This window comes from Passer montanus, unplaced genomic scaffold (assembly GCF_014805655.1).
Source record: "Passer montanus isolate IOZ18808 unplaced genomic scaffold, ASM1480565v1 scaffold67, whole genome shotgun sequence".
Classification (NCBI taxonomy): Eukaryota; Metazoa; Chordata; class Aves; order Passeriformes; family Passeridae; genus Passer; species Passer montanus.
In genome coordinates this window covers 1,923,236-1,935,426 of record NW_024371815.1, presented here as the reverse complement: position 1 = coordinate 1,935,426, position 12,191 = coordinate 1,923,236, and the positions used below count along the sequence as shown (strand labels likewise).

General features: G+C 43.2%; 2 protein-coding genes across 3 annotated transcripts in view; one reads left to right on the top strand and one right to left on the bottom strand.

Moving 5' to 3' along the window:
* Positions 1–581, bottom strand: part of MAN2B2 (mannosidase alpha class 2B member 2) — a 28,868-nt gene extending 28,287 nt beyond the window's left edge. The window contains exon 1 of the mRNA XM_039728927.1: positions 325–581. Within this exon, the coding sequence (XP_039584861.1) occupies positions 325–456 (132 nt within the window). The 5' untranslated portion in view covers positions 457–581. The remainder of the gene's footprint in view (positions 1–324) is intronic.
* A 2,968-nt stretch (positions 582–3,549) lies between these two features.
* PPP2R2C (protein phosphatase 2 regulatory subunit Bgamma) overlaps positions 3,550–12,191 on the top strand; it is a 194,044-nt gene continuing 185,402 nt past the window's right edge. The window contains exons 1-2 of one of the 2 annotated variants that reach the window (XM_039728916.1): positions 3,550–3,678; positions 3,869–3,949. In XM_039728916.1, the coding sequence (XP_039584850.1) occupies positions 3,663–3,678; positions 3,869–3,949 (97 nt within the window). In that variant the 5' untranslated portion in view covers positions 3,550–3,662. Of the gene's footprint in view, positions 3,679–3,868; positions 3,950–12,191 lie in introns of those variants that run through there. The other variant, XM_039728918.1, reaches the window with a different exon arrangement.

Here is a 12,191-nt window from a genome sequence, read left to right as displayed (position 1 = left end):
CCCCAGAGCTCAAGCGCATGGCTCCTAGGCTAACCGTGCCTCCTCCAAAGGAGGATCCCGAAACACCGGGGGATGGCGGACGCGCCAGGCCAGGCTCGGGGCAGGAGCTGCACCAGGCAAGCACTGGCGCGGTTCTCCGCAGGCGGCTCAGCCCCGGAGCCGGCGGCACCGGCCCCGTCACGGGCTCCGGGCAGCCCTGCCTGCGGCTCAGCCCCGGGAGCGGGAGGCACCGGCCCCGTTACACGGCTCCGGGCAGCCCTGCCTGCGGCTCAGCCCCGGCCTCACCGAACCCACCCCACCCGTGCGGCTCCCTCCCCCGCCGACCTGCACCGTGTACACCCAGCCGACGTCCATGTGGCTGTGGGCCACCACGAAGGCCCGCAGCTCGCCGCCGGCCCGCGGCATGAGGGCGAGCAGCGGGAGCAGCGGCAGGAGCAGGATGCGCGGGGCAGCCATGGCTCCCGCCGCACTTCCGCGTCCCGCGGCACCGCCTCCGCCACAGAATTAAATAAATAAATAAATAAATAAAATGAGGGGCAGGAGTCGCCTCTGGAGCGGGAGGGAGCCGAGGCCCCAGGGCTGACTCCGCCTCAGCCCCGGGCGGCGCTGCGGGTGAGGGACGGAAAGCGCGGCCCCTGTGGGAATTCCGGAGCTGCTTTGGGTAACGCTGGGCTGCTCAGGGAGAGGCTGACTTCTGCACCTTGGACACCTATAAATCTTTTTTGTTTTTAGGAAATTCCTTTGACTTGAGCGCGAGTACTTTGTTTCATGGTGTACTAGTTTATTACGGATTGTTGTCTGCATCTCTCAAGTTGAAATTGAAGAAGATTAAATTTCATGTGGTTGACCTTCTGATCCCATTGAAATTGGTTTTGTCACTTGTTTTATCGCTGCTAGGAACAGGTGAAGTCTGCTGAGAACTGGAAAGGTAAACACTTCTGTTTAAACTGCATAAAGTCCTAGTGAAAAAGGAAAAAAATCCAATCCTAAACTAAAACAATATTGTCATATAATATAGTCCAGTGTCCTCAGAAGTTTTTTGTAAGCAGTTGCACCACTTTCTGCCTGTTAAATCATTGTGATATAGAAAGCCAAAACAGATTAAAATATTTTTTTAAACTTTGCTTTTTTAAAAAACATACACTATAGTATAGATCAACTACCTTCCTTAAGTTTTAGTTCGACTAAATCACATGCTTTTAACAACATTACAATTCTGAAATGACACAAAAGATTACATCAAAGTCCTCGCTCGTTTCCAACAGTGCAAAAGTAAAGAACATCACAGGAAGGAGGGTAACTGCTCCCTCCTTCAACTTTGGTATGGATTTTACCAGATCCCAAACCTAGTTAAACCAGCCATCCCTCTGTGATTGAAGGAAGCAATCACAAATAGCCTAGTAGTGTTCATCTGCAGATTTTCATAAAAGTAAAAGATTAATTCATTCTGGAGTAGCTGGCTCCCAGGTGCAAATTAACTCATCTCAATATTCAAGACGCCTGTAAAAAATGATCACACACTGTAAACACAATTTGTATTGATCTCCTCATTTGGAAAAAAAAAACAAAAACAACATACTGCTTTAAGTACCAAACTCAGTGATTTTTTAACATATAAAGTTTGTAAATGATTGAAATCTGGAATAAAAAATACTCTATGCAAATCAGTTATAACGAGTTGAACACAATTAAATGGCCACATTCCATAAAACTTAAATCTACTACGAATAGATTCTCCCAGAACAAGGCCTTTGTTTGCTAATTCATATGGTTTAGAGTTTTCTGCAAAAATAAGTGGCTAAAACTGGAATGCTAAGATTAGTTTTATTTTTGATAATGCATTGTCATGAAGAGCAATCAAGGTCTATAGGTAATTTTTAGAAGTTAGTACCACTCGAGGCAGCTGGATGAACCTTTACTTTAATACAGCTCTACAATACATTTTTTCCCCTCAAATCATCAGCATAAACCTGTTCAGTTCCAAGAATCCTAGTGCACATCCAGCAAGCATATGGCTTGGGGATATATATATACACACTGTCTAAACAAACTGGTGCTTTTACCTCAGAAGGCATTATTATCTTTGTAATTTAGGTGAAGTTCCCAGGAAAGCTTAAGTATCAGTGTTTTGCTTTGTTTCTAAAAGTAACTGGGAATATTTGCTGAATATTACTCCCATTTTAAACCTATTTTCTTCAGAAACTGTAATGTCCTCCTTATTCTTTCACAAAGGCCACAGTGCGCCGCTGTCTTGGAGAAGAATGTAAATATTTAAACAGAATACTTTTATTAGGAAAAAGTGAATCAAACTGCACGCAGTTTACACACCTGAAGGTATCAGGAGGGTCTCTACTTGCTGCAAGAAGGGATGAATGTAGGTATGTCAGGTGGAATTTGTGCCAAAACCAATTCTTCCCTGCCACTTACACACCATTTGACAAACAGCAAAAAGATAGATGGAGGAGCCAGTGTAATCGTGCCATGACAGCTGCCTACGTTGATACTTTATCCTCTTGTTGGCTCCTAATCTCATAGAATGACTTGATTATAGTCTTCCTCTCTTCTTTCTTAAGCTTTTCTCATTTGCCTATATGAAGTGTGGCTGCTCTTTTTGACACAAACTGTGCCATACGTGGGCCTCTGACACTGTTACCTTGATAAGACAGAAGCCGTAGGCAGGATGCTGCCAACTACAAGCTACGCAGTCACAATTGTCTTAAATTAGGTATCAAAAAAGTCACCTGGTGAACAGAACAATTAATGTACCTTCACATTTCCCTCCTGACATGTTTTTGGGGTGGAAGTCTCTAAGAGTAAAGGCATTTATTAACATATATTTGCTCTAGCTGACTGTTTCAGTGTTTTATAATTTGCCATTTCCCACTGAAGGCAAAGGTCACTGCACAAAGCCCTTTAGTCTTGGTGACAAGTTTGCTTTCTTACTAACCTCTCAGGGATGCTGTAAAGACAGTTTGTGTATCCACAGAGGCTCGTGGACCAGATGAAAACCACTCTCCAGCCTTGCAGTGAGTATATAACCTGATAGTTTATGTAGCATTTGTAGCCTTAATCAGTGAGATAGCCCAAGTGGCCTAGGGCTGGTATGAGAACTGAGGTGAATGTCATGCAGTGGTGGCACAAGTGCACTGGCAGTGGGTGCCGCTGGCAGTGGGTGCCTGGTGTGCGGTGTCCCCCCGCAGGGATGCGCGTCCAGGCTCCGTGGGCAGCCGGTTTGAGTGCCAGGCTGCCCGCACCGCACACACGGCACCTGATGGGAGCGCACACGGAATCGGGACGGGCAGCAGGGAGGGAAGGCTCTCCTGGCCGGGGCAAGGCCAGGCTGGGGCACCGCGTTCCGCCAAAGCCGAGTGGCCGGGCTGGCCCGGGCTGCGCTGGCACCGGGGCTCTCCGCACCTGCCGGGGCCGCGGCGCTGCCGGGCGCGGCGGGTCCTGGCGAGGCTGCGCCGCCTCCGCCGGGAGCTCCGGGCGGAGCCTTCCCTCCTTCCCGTCCTCCCTCCCCCGGCTCCCCGAGCACCCCGAGGCGGCGGCGGCTGCCTGCGCCCGCTCCGCTGGGAGAAGGAGGAGGCGCCCCGAGCCACGGGCGCTTGGAGCAGAGCAAAGAACAGTTCAGAGCGCTGGGCGCATTCCGGAGGGCAACACCCATGTCCCACAAACAGGGTATCTGGAACAGCGCTCCTTCCCCCGGCACTCGCTGTCCCCTCTCATCCCTCCGCTCCCTTCTCAGCCCCTTCCATCTCTCCTCCCCCCTCTCGGCTTCTCCCCTCGCCGCCACTTTCCCTTGTCCCTTCCTCAGCCCCGTGCCCCGCTGGCTCCGTGCCCGACTGACTGTGCCTTTCCTCCTGCCCAGCCGGCGGCCCCCCGGGCGAGAGCGCGGCTGACTGGTGCCTCTACCAGCTCAATGGAGCGGCCGAGTTCGAGGTCTCTGAAGGTGAGTGCCGGGATGCTGAGGGGCGCGTCCCTCGCCCGCTGTCCCGGCCGGCAGCGTGTGGAGGAACGGGGCTCGCTGGTGGGAGACAGACCGTGGCAGCGTGTGCCCAAGGGCAGTGTGGAGGTGGGCTGGCAAAGGGATATCTGCCGGTGGTTTGCATGTTCCAGGCCTTGTGGAAGTGTCTTGGCTGGTTTTGTTTTGGCTTTTTAGGGTGGGAAAAGTTTTGTGTGTAGCAGTTTAGGTGGCATGAGTCCCTTTGACCTTGGTGTCAGTGGGTGCTGGTGCAAGGTGGGCTGGAAAGTTATCTGGCCTTTATTTCACTCCTTAACTTCGAAGAAAGAAGTCACCTGGAAAGTTTTATTTATTAATGTTCTGTGGTCAGAAGAACAGCCTTCGGCTGTCAGGGCAGGAAAGCCTCTCATACCAACCATACCAAACTGTGTATGGTTTTGAGCATGCAGAGTGTCTAAACTTAGGAGTGAACCTGTGTTCTCCAGGATGCCAGATGTGTAGTGTGCTGTGCCCATGAGCATCTTCCAGTATCTGTTGTCAATGAGTTAAGTGGAGCTAAGACCTCATCTTGATGATTTTGGTCTGCTGGGATTATGGATTCCTAAGAAGAGTGTATTTACTCTTTGTAAATGATGCATTTAAAATGCATCAGAAGTTGAGTTAGACTGAAAAACTTTCCAATACAGGGGAAGGTGGCACACTGTAACAGATTGGCTTCAGAGTCAACATTAAGGAAAACTTGACAACAGGGGAGCACTGGAATATAGGAATTAAGTAGATAATGAAATCCCACTAATTTGAGATATTTAATGTTTGTTTCACAAACATACATTGAAGAGATAAAGCTACAGATGTTGCCTTGAGGCAGGCAGAAGGAATACCTGTTTGGTGTCTCTTCGGTTATTATCCATGGTCCTTTGGTATTTCAAGTTTTGTATATTATGTATCAATTATTTAAATCCCAGTGTACTAATAATAAGTTATAGCTTGACCAAAGTTTTGGACTAAGTTCTTCTTTCCAATTATTCCATGGTGGTTTATATTTCGAGGTGTACTTAAAAGTGTGTGTAATTACACACAATTGCATACTAAAGCATTTATCAAAAGATGTTTTCATTTCTTTTTGCCTACGTGATTTTTTTTGGTGAAGCTGCATACCAAACCAGATGTGATGACGATAGATGGGGGTGGAAATTATATCCGTGTGAGGGAGTGTAATGAATGAGTGACAGCATTTCTTAGGCATCACAGAATGCTGAAAATGAGCTTTAGGTTGGCATTTGCTTTCATTTAAAGATTTGAATGAGTAGAATATGCTTCTTAACCTCATTTGTCTGGGTAAATACCAGTGTTTCAGCACAGCTTTGAGATGATAATATGTTTTTTTCTCAACAGGTGTTTTATTCCTTAGATTTATTGGGTCATCTCTTTTCACAGGGCATATTTTTAAAATTACTTTGTTAACCCTGACTTCGGTTCTCTTTAATGCTGCTAATTTTTGGGTTCCCAATTTTATTCCCCAACTTAAATAGGAATCTTACATGTTTTCTCTTTACTCAGCATGGAAATATGTGAAATTCAGAGGCCAGGAAACAAGCTGAAGCAATGTAATTTGATCACAAAAACTGTAGAATCAAAGTCATCTGCAGGTAGTAAACCCTGTTTATGTTAATATATTATATATAAATGTGACATGTATTTTCCAGTGTACATGCTGGCTATTAACGCCACTTATATCAAGGAACACATAGAACAGTATAATCAGCACACTTTGCAGAAGTGAAAAATAGTTCAAAGAAAAGTCCATGGTGGGAAGTGACTTGACCTCTTTTGCTTGACAGTGTTTTTGATAAAGTCCAAACCTTTTCCTTTGCTGAAGTATGCCTCTAAAATAAATTATAGAGAGCTAGACAAAATATTTAGTTTAAAATTGATTGTTCCTATGACTTCCATCACAGACTTTCTTTATTCTCTTTATCCCAGTTCTTTTTACCTTTCAGAAAGGCCACGACTTGTAATTGCAGCTGCACTGGTTAGCTGCATTGTCCACCTAACTGATGTACAGAAGGACAAGTTTATATCTATTCAGTATTATAGTGTGATTTATATATCTAGATAGACATTTAAACATTTGCATATTAATAAGTTCAGTCTTCCGGGCATCTCTTGCTGCTTTTGCTATTGCCTGCTTGCATTGACCTTGCAGTACTCTCACAACTTCAGAGTTGTATTCTGCAACATTTCTGTCTTAGTCTAGGAAAAAAAAACCTACCTTTTTTCCAAAAATAGATGTGTTAGATGAAAAACATTAATTTACATAACAGAAAAGAAAAATTTCATATTTCAAATGCAAGGAAAATGCAGCGTAGTAAGTGAAATATCACAATCAAAGCCAAGATAATCATGTTTGATTTAGTCTTGCTGCCTTGAAACAAAATCCTATTTCAAATATTGCTACTTCTATAATTAACGTCTAAGTGCAAAACATATTTTATTCATGCTAAAAATCTCAAAGCACTTTGCTCACAGTAAGTGCAGCCTCACAAAAGCTGTATGAAGAACAATATTAGTGTATCCATTTACAGGCTTCAAGAATGAAATATAGAAGTTAAGGATGTGACTTTTTTTTTTTTTAGAAGCTGAATGTTAACTATTAAGCAGATAGCAACATGGGACTTCTAAAAAGTCAAATCTTTTGCTCTGTATCCAATAATCTACTGGACTGTTAACAGGATTGCTTAATCTAGAGCCCTTGCTTTAAGTTCCAAATCACATTAACTTCTTGCAAACTGTGTAAGTTAAAGCATGTTTGAAATATTTTAGCCTGTGAATTCTAAGCTGGCATTATGTTATTCTAGATATGAATGATAACATGTTTAATAAAAAGATTCAGTCAGAAATCATATTTTTAGTTTTCACTCTAAAATTACCTTATTAAAGACTTGAGATTGGTTTACAGTGTAAATTTTCTTTTCATCTACTTTGTAACTGTGCTCTTGAGAGGTTTTAGCATCTGTTAGCCTTGTGATTTGCAATGTGAACCTTCCTTTTACTTACCTTATGCTGCTGTAACATTCTCTTTCATTTATGAGTAATTTGAAGTGAGATTTATTGAGAAGACAGGTAATCTACTGTTTTGTTGTGAAAATGCAATTGAACAATGTACCATTTGAAGGAACTAGAATACTTGTGAATTGATTAATATGAGTTTAATCACTGTCAGGTTTATCTCCAATAGCTTTTTGTTGACTGTAGTTTTCAATCAAAGACAGTAAGTCTAGATTTGGTTCAATACTGTCTTTTCCATTATTTCACCAATAGAAATAGAAAGCAATGTGATTGCACAAGCTTACATCTAAAGTAATGTTACTGGGAATCATGTGTTCATTACCAAGGTCTAATTAAATAGAAAGTGTCATCTGTAGGTGCTTTCATGCCCCAGTCCTTTTGTGGCAGATACAAGTAAGTGATTTTTCCTTAGTCTTTTACAAAAAGGCATGGTAGCAGTCCTTTTCTTAGTACTTCACAGTTTGCCAAGATTTCTTTCAAAGGATCACCACCATGAATGGATGTTATATTTCCATCTTATTTGGATGGTGTGCTTTACAGAACTGGGCTTCCAGTTGTCCAGTTTGGAGATCACAGAATCACAGAATACGCCACGTTGGAAGGAAGGGACCCACAAAGGTCACTGAGTCCAAATCCTGGCCCTGCACAGCAACATCTTAAAGAATCACAGTGCATGCTCGAGAGCATTGTCCAAACAATTCCTGAACTCTGTCAGGCTTGAAGCACTGGAGAGCCTGTTCCAGTGCCCAGCCACCATCTGGATGAAGAGCCTTTTCCAATATCCAACTTAACCCCCCCCTGACACAACTTCAGCCCCTCCCCTGGGGTCCTGCCACTATCACCACAGAGCAGAGATCAGTGTCTGCTCCTGCTCTTGCCCTCACAAGGAAGTTGCAGACTGCAGCGAGGTCTCCCCTCAGTCTCCTCCAGGCTGACCAGACCAAGTGCCCTCACTGGTCTGTCCAGTCTGTCCTACCAGCTTCCCCTGAAGGCCTTTCACCATCTTCACTGCCCTCCTTTTAGAGGCTTTCTAATAGCTTTATATCTTTCTTATATTGCAGTGCCCTAGACTGCCCCCAGCACTCAAGGTGAGGCTGCCCCAGTGCAGAGCAGAGGGGACAATCCCCTCCCTGGCCTGGCTGACAATGCTGTGCCTCATGTCCCTCAGCACAGGGCTGGCCCTCCTGGCTGCCAGGGCACTGCTGATTCATATCCAGCTTTCTGTTGACCAGGACCCCCAGTCCCTTTTCCTGGCACTGCTCTCCAACATCTCATTCCCCAGTGTGTCCGTACATTCTGGATTGCCCCATCCCAGGTGCAGAATCTGTCATTTCCCTAAGTTCCCTTCATAGGGTTGGTGATTGCCCAGCCCTCTCATTTGTTGAGGTCCTTCTGCAGGGTCTCCCTGCCTTTGAGGGAGTCAACAGCTCCTCCCAGTTTTGTATCATCTGCAAACTTGCTCAGTATTGCTTCAGTCCTGCATCCACATCATTTATGAAGATGTTGAAGAGCAAGGGACAAGGATGGAGCCCTGTAGAACCCCCCTAGTGACAGGTCCCCAGTCTGGTGTCCCCCCATTTTGCCCCACCCATGAGCCAGTTGCTCAGCCATCCTATCATGGCCATCCTTGTGTTGATCCAGCTCTGTGCTGGACATTTTGTCCAGAAGGATCCTGTGAGAGACAGTATTGAAAGCTTTACTGAAATCCAGAAAGAAGACATCATCTGGCTTCCCTTGATCAATGAAGGTGGTTACTTTATCATAAAAGGGAGTCAGGTTTGCTAAGCAGGAGTTCCCTCTCATGAAACCCTGCTGGCTGTGACTGATGACTATGAGATTAGTGGGCTGAACTGTGATTTTTCTGCAGACCACAATACTGTTTTTGTTCAAAGGAAATGAAAATGTTTGGAAGAGGTTGATACTCCCCTTCCCTCACCTCAGTACACATTTACAGAATCACAGTATCAATTGGGTTGGAAAAGACCTCTGAAATTGAGTCCAAGCTATGACTAAGCACTGCCATGTCACCTGGAACATGGCAGTAAGTGCCACGTCCAGTCTTAAACAGCTTAGGATGCTGCCAGTGTGCTTAGAGTGCTGTAAGGTGTGTCACAGGTCTGTGTATACCCTGACAACCCCTCTGGTGCCATGCATGTGGATAATGCAGTTATTCCAGTCCTACCTCACACACTCTTGTTCATACATTCGCCAAGTCCCTGTATTTCATCCATCCTTTATTTTACAATGACTTATATTGGTATTTGGTTGGTTAACTATCACTGATGTCAGAGAGCTGTTGAAGCACAGGGAAAGGGCTTCTGTTTGAAGTGGTGTCAGCATAATTTATTCCCATTATAACATTGAATGTGCTTCTGTAAGACCAGACCCAGTAAATGACTCATTACAAGAAAATGTGGGTATTTGATTATACTTCTGGTTGTTGCTGCACAATCTGACATTAAGTTTCAATATGAAAAAGTCAACATGATAGGCAAAGAGGAAGGGTTAGGATATGTTGAAATTGTATTTATGGTAGCTTTACTCCTAGTGATGCTTTTCTACAGTAGTCCATTTGTGATATTTTAATATGTGGTTTATACATGGCATGGGTTTTGTAAAAATCATTAATTCAGATATTTCTGTAGGCTGTAATAAAAAAGACTGACAATAAAATACTGGAAAATACATTTGCTTGTTATGAAAAGGAAAAGGTGGGTGACTTATTTACATTTTTTATTTGTTGTTTTCTATTTTGGTGTTTTGATTAAGAGCTGGTTTGAATTTATGGAATAAATTAATTTTTTAAAGTACATTAAGATGCTTTAATTGCAATGATTCATAAATTCCTTGCCTACATAGTGTTTCCATTGGAACTTAATATGAGTGCTAGAGTGTGTTTTCTCCTAAGAGTCATTAAATTTCATTTGACCATAAAACAAATACTTGTTAATTATTTTATTTTGCAAATGTCTTACCAAAGACATTAGCTCCCGTTCAGTAACCTGAAAAGTGGCATTGCTGTTTGGATTAAGCTTGAAAAACAGACAAAAAATATTTTTTTTTAACCAGGCTTTCAGATTCTCCTTTTTCAAGGACTTCACACATGCCTAACATTCTGTACTTCTTTAATTCTCTGGATCTTAAAAGGCATTAAGTTGCAGCTTTCATCCTCTCAGTTTCCAGAATGTGGTCATCAGCCAGTTTCCTTTTTACTTTCTAGCCATAGCCTGGCAGACTCATTTAGGTAAAAAATGACCTCTAAGATCATTGAGTCCAACCTTTGACCAAACATAACCATGTTAGCTAAACCATAGCACTAAATTCCACATCCAGTCCTTTCTTGAATGCTGGCAGTGATGGTGATGCCACCACTTCTCTGGGCAGCCCGTAGCAATGCTTAACCACTCTTTCAGTGGAGAAATTCTTCTTGATGTCCAGTTTGGACCTCCCCTGGTGTGTCTTGAGGCCATTTCCTCTTGTCCTGTCACTTGTTACCTAGGGAAAGGACTGACTCCACCTTGCTACAACCTCCTTCCAGGTAGTTTTTTCCTTTTCTCCAGACTAAACACACTCAGCTCCCTCAGCCACTCCTCCTCAGATTTACTCTCCAGATGCTGTTTCCCTTCTCTGGACTCACTTCAGCACCTCAGTGCCTTTCTTGCGATGAGGGGCCCAGAGCAGGAGACAGAGCTCAAGGTCTGACCTCACCAGTACAGTCTGAGTCCAGGGGGTCACTCACTGCTCTGGTCCTGCTGGCTAGAGCTATTATTGATCATCAGACTGAATCCAAAACTTTTAATCATTTCATGGTCACTGTACCAAGATGGCCTCTGACCATCTCTCACCAACCCTTCTCTGCTTGTAAGCAGCAGGTCTAGTGGGGCACTGCTTTCCAGTCTGCCCCTTTATATAATTGCTTGGATTTCCAGGTTCTGTTGGTGTTTCTTTTCTTTGTTCTCTGTAACTCCCCCCTCCACAAAGGGAATTGCAGGTGGTTTCAGTCTGCTGACTGTTGGGCAGTGTGACAAAGATGTCTCTCCTTTGTGTCATTGATAGTCTGCCATTTGCATAGCAAATCTGAGCTCTTTTCTCTCTCTCACTCTTTCCAGGTCCATAAGGCTTTCCATTTTATATTATCCCTTCAGTTCCATCCAAATAACTCTTGGCAATTTAGTTTTATCCGTGCTTGAATGACAAACATTTCCTTGGTATTTCAGTTTGCCATATACTTTATGAGGCACTCAGTGTATATATCTCATGAAAGATGAAATCACACTGTTGTGGGCCTGATGATGCAATTATTAGCAAGTAAAAAATCATGTTTTCAAGTTACCTGGTCCAGAATTTAACAGGGACATCTCTTGTGCACCCTCTTCCTTATTAAACACTGAATAATTTGATGTAGGTAATGATTTTGTTATCAGTAATTACACTGATGAAGTAAACAGGGATTTCATTTGGGGTATAAATTTTCCATTTAGAGTAATTTTTTGTATTTAAGTCAAACATTGTCATTCAGCTTCAATAGTGACGAGCAATTTAGAGAGTATAGAATTGCCTGTGGTTCCAGCTGAGATACATAAAAATCACCAGGTCTTCACAAAGCCTCCTCTTCAATTATAGGTCAACTCAGAAATCCAGGGTACCTTTATGGAGATGAATTTTATATAGGGGCAGAGAGTACCAATTTCAGAAAATTTTTCCAATTCCAGTTTAGAAATGTGTGCAGAAATTGCCCAAGCTGTCTTTCAGAGTGTCTGAAGAACTGATGCACAGATAAGTTTTTTTCTACTGTGCAAGGATTTTTTTATGTGTGAACCTGTCAAGGCTGAAACAAATGTCAAGATCAGATTCTTCAGTTTCAACCCAGAACCTTAACCTGTGCAAATATGGATTCAAAAGTCACTGCAGGCCACACAGTTTGAATTGTAATATTCTCATTGATCAGTTCATTTCTGTAAAATGCATTTTTTTAATAAATTCGGAGAGTTTTTTTGTGGTTTTTTTTTTTTTTTTTTTTTTTTTTCCTCTTGCATTTTTTATTGTCTGGTAAGAAAATTCCCAAAGTATTTCAAACTATCCAGGTATTTTCAACTACCTTTTCCTCAGAGTATGCTACTTGAATATAAACTGATTCAAAATAATGGTCAATAGCCCAGAA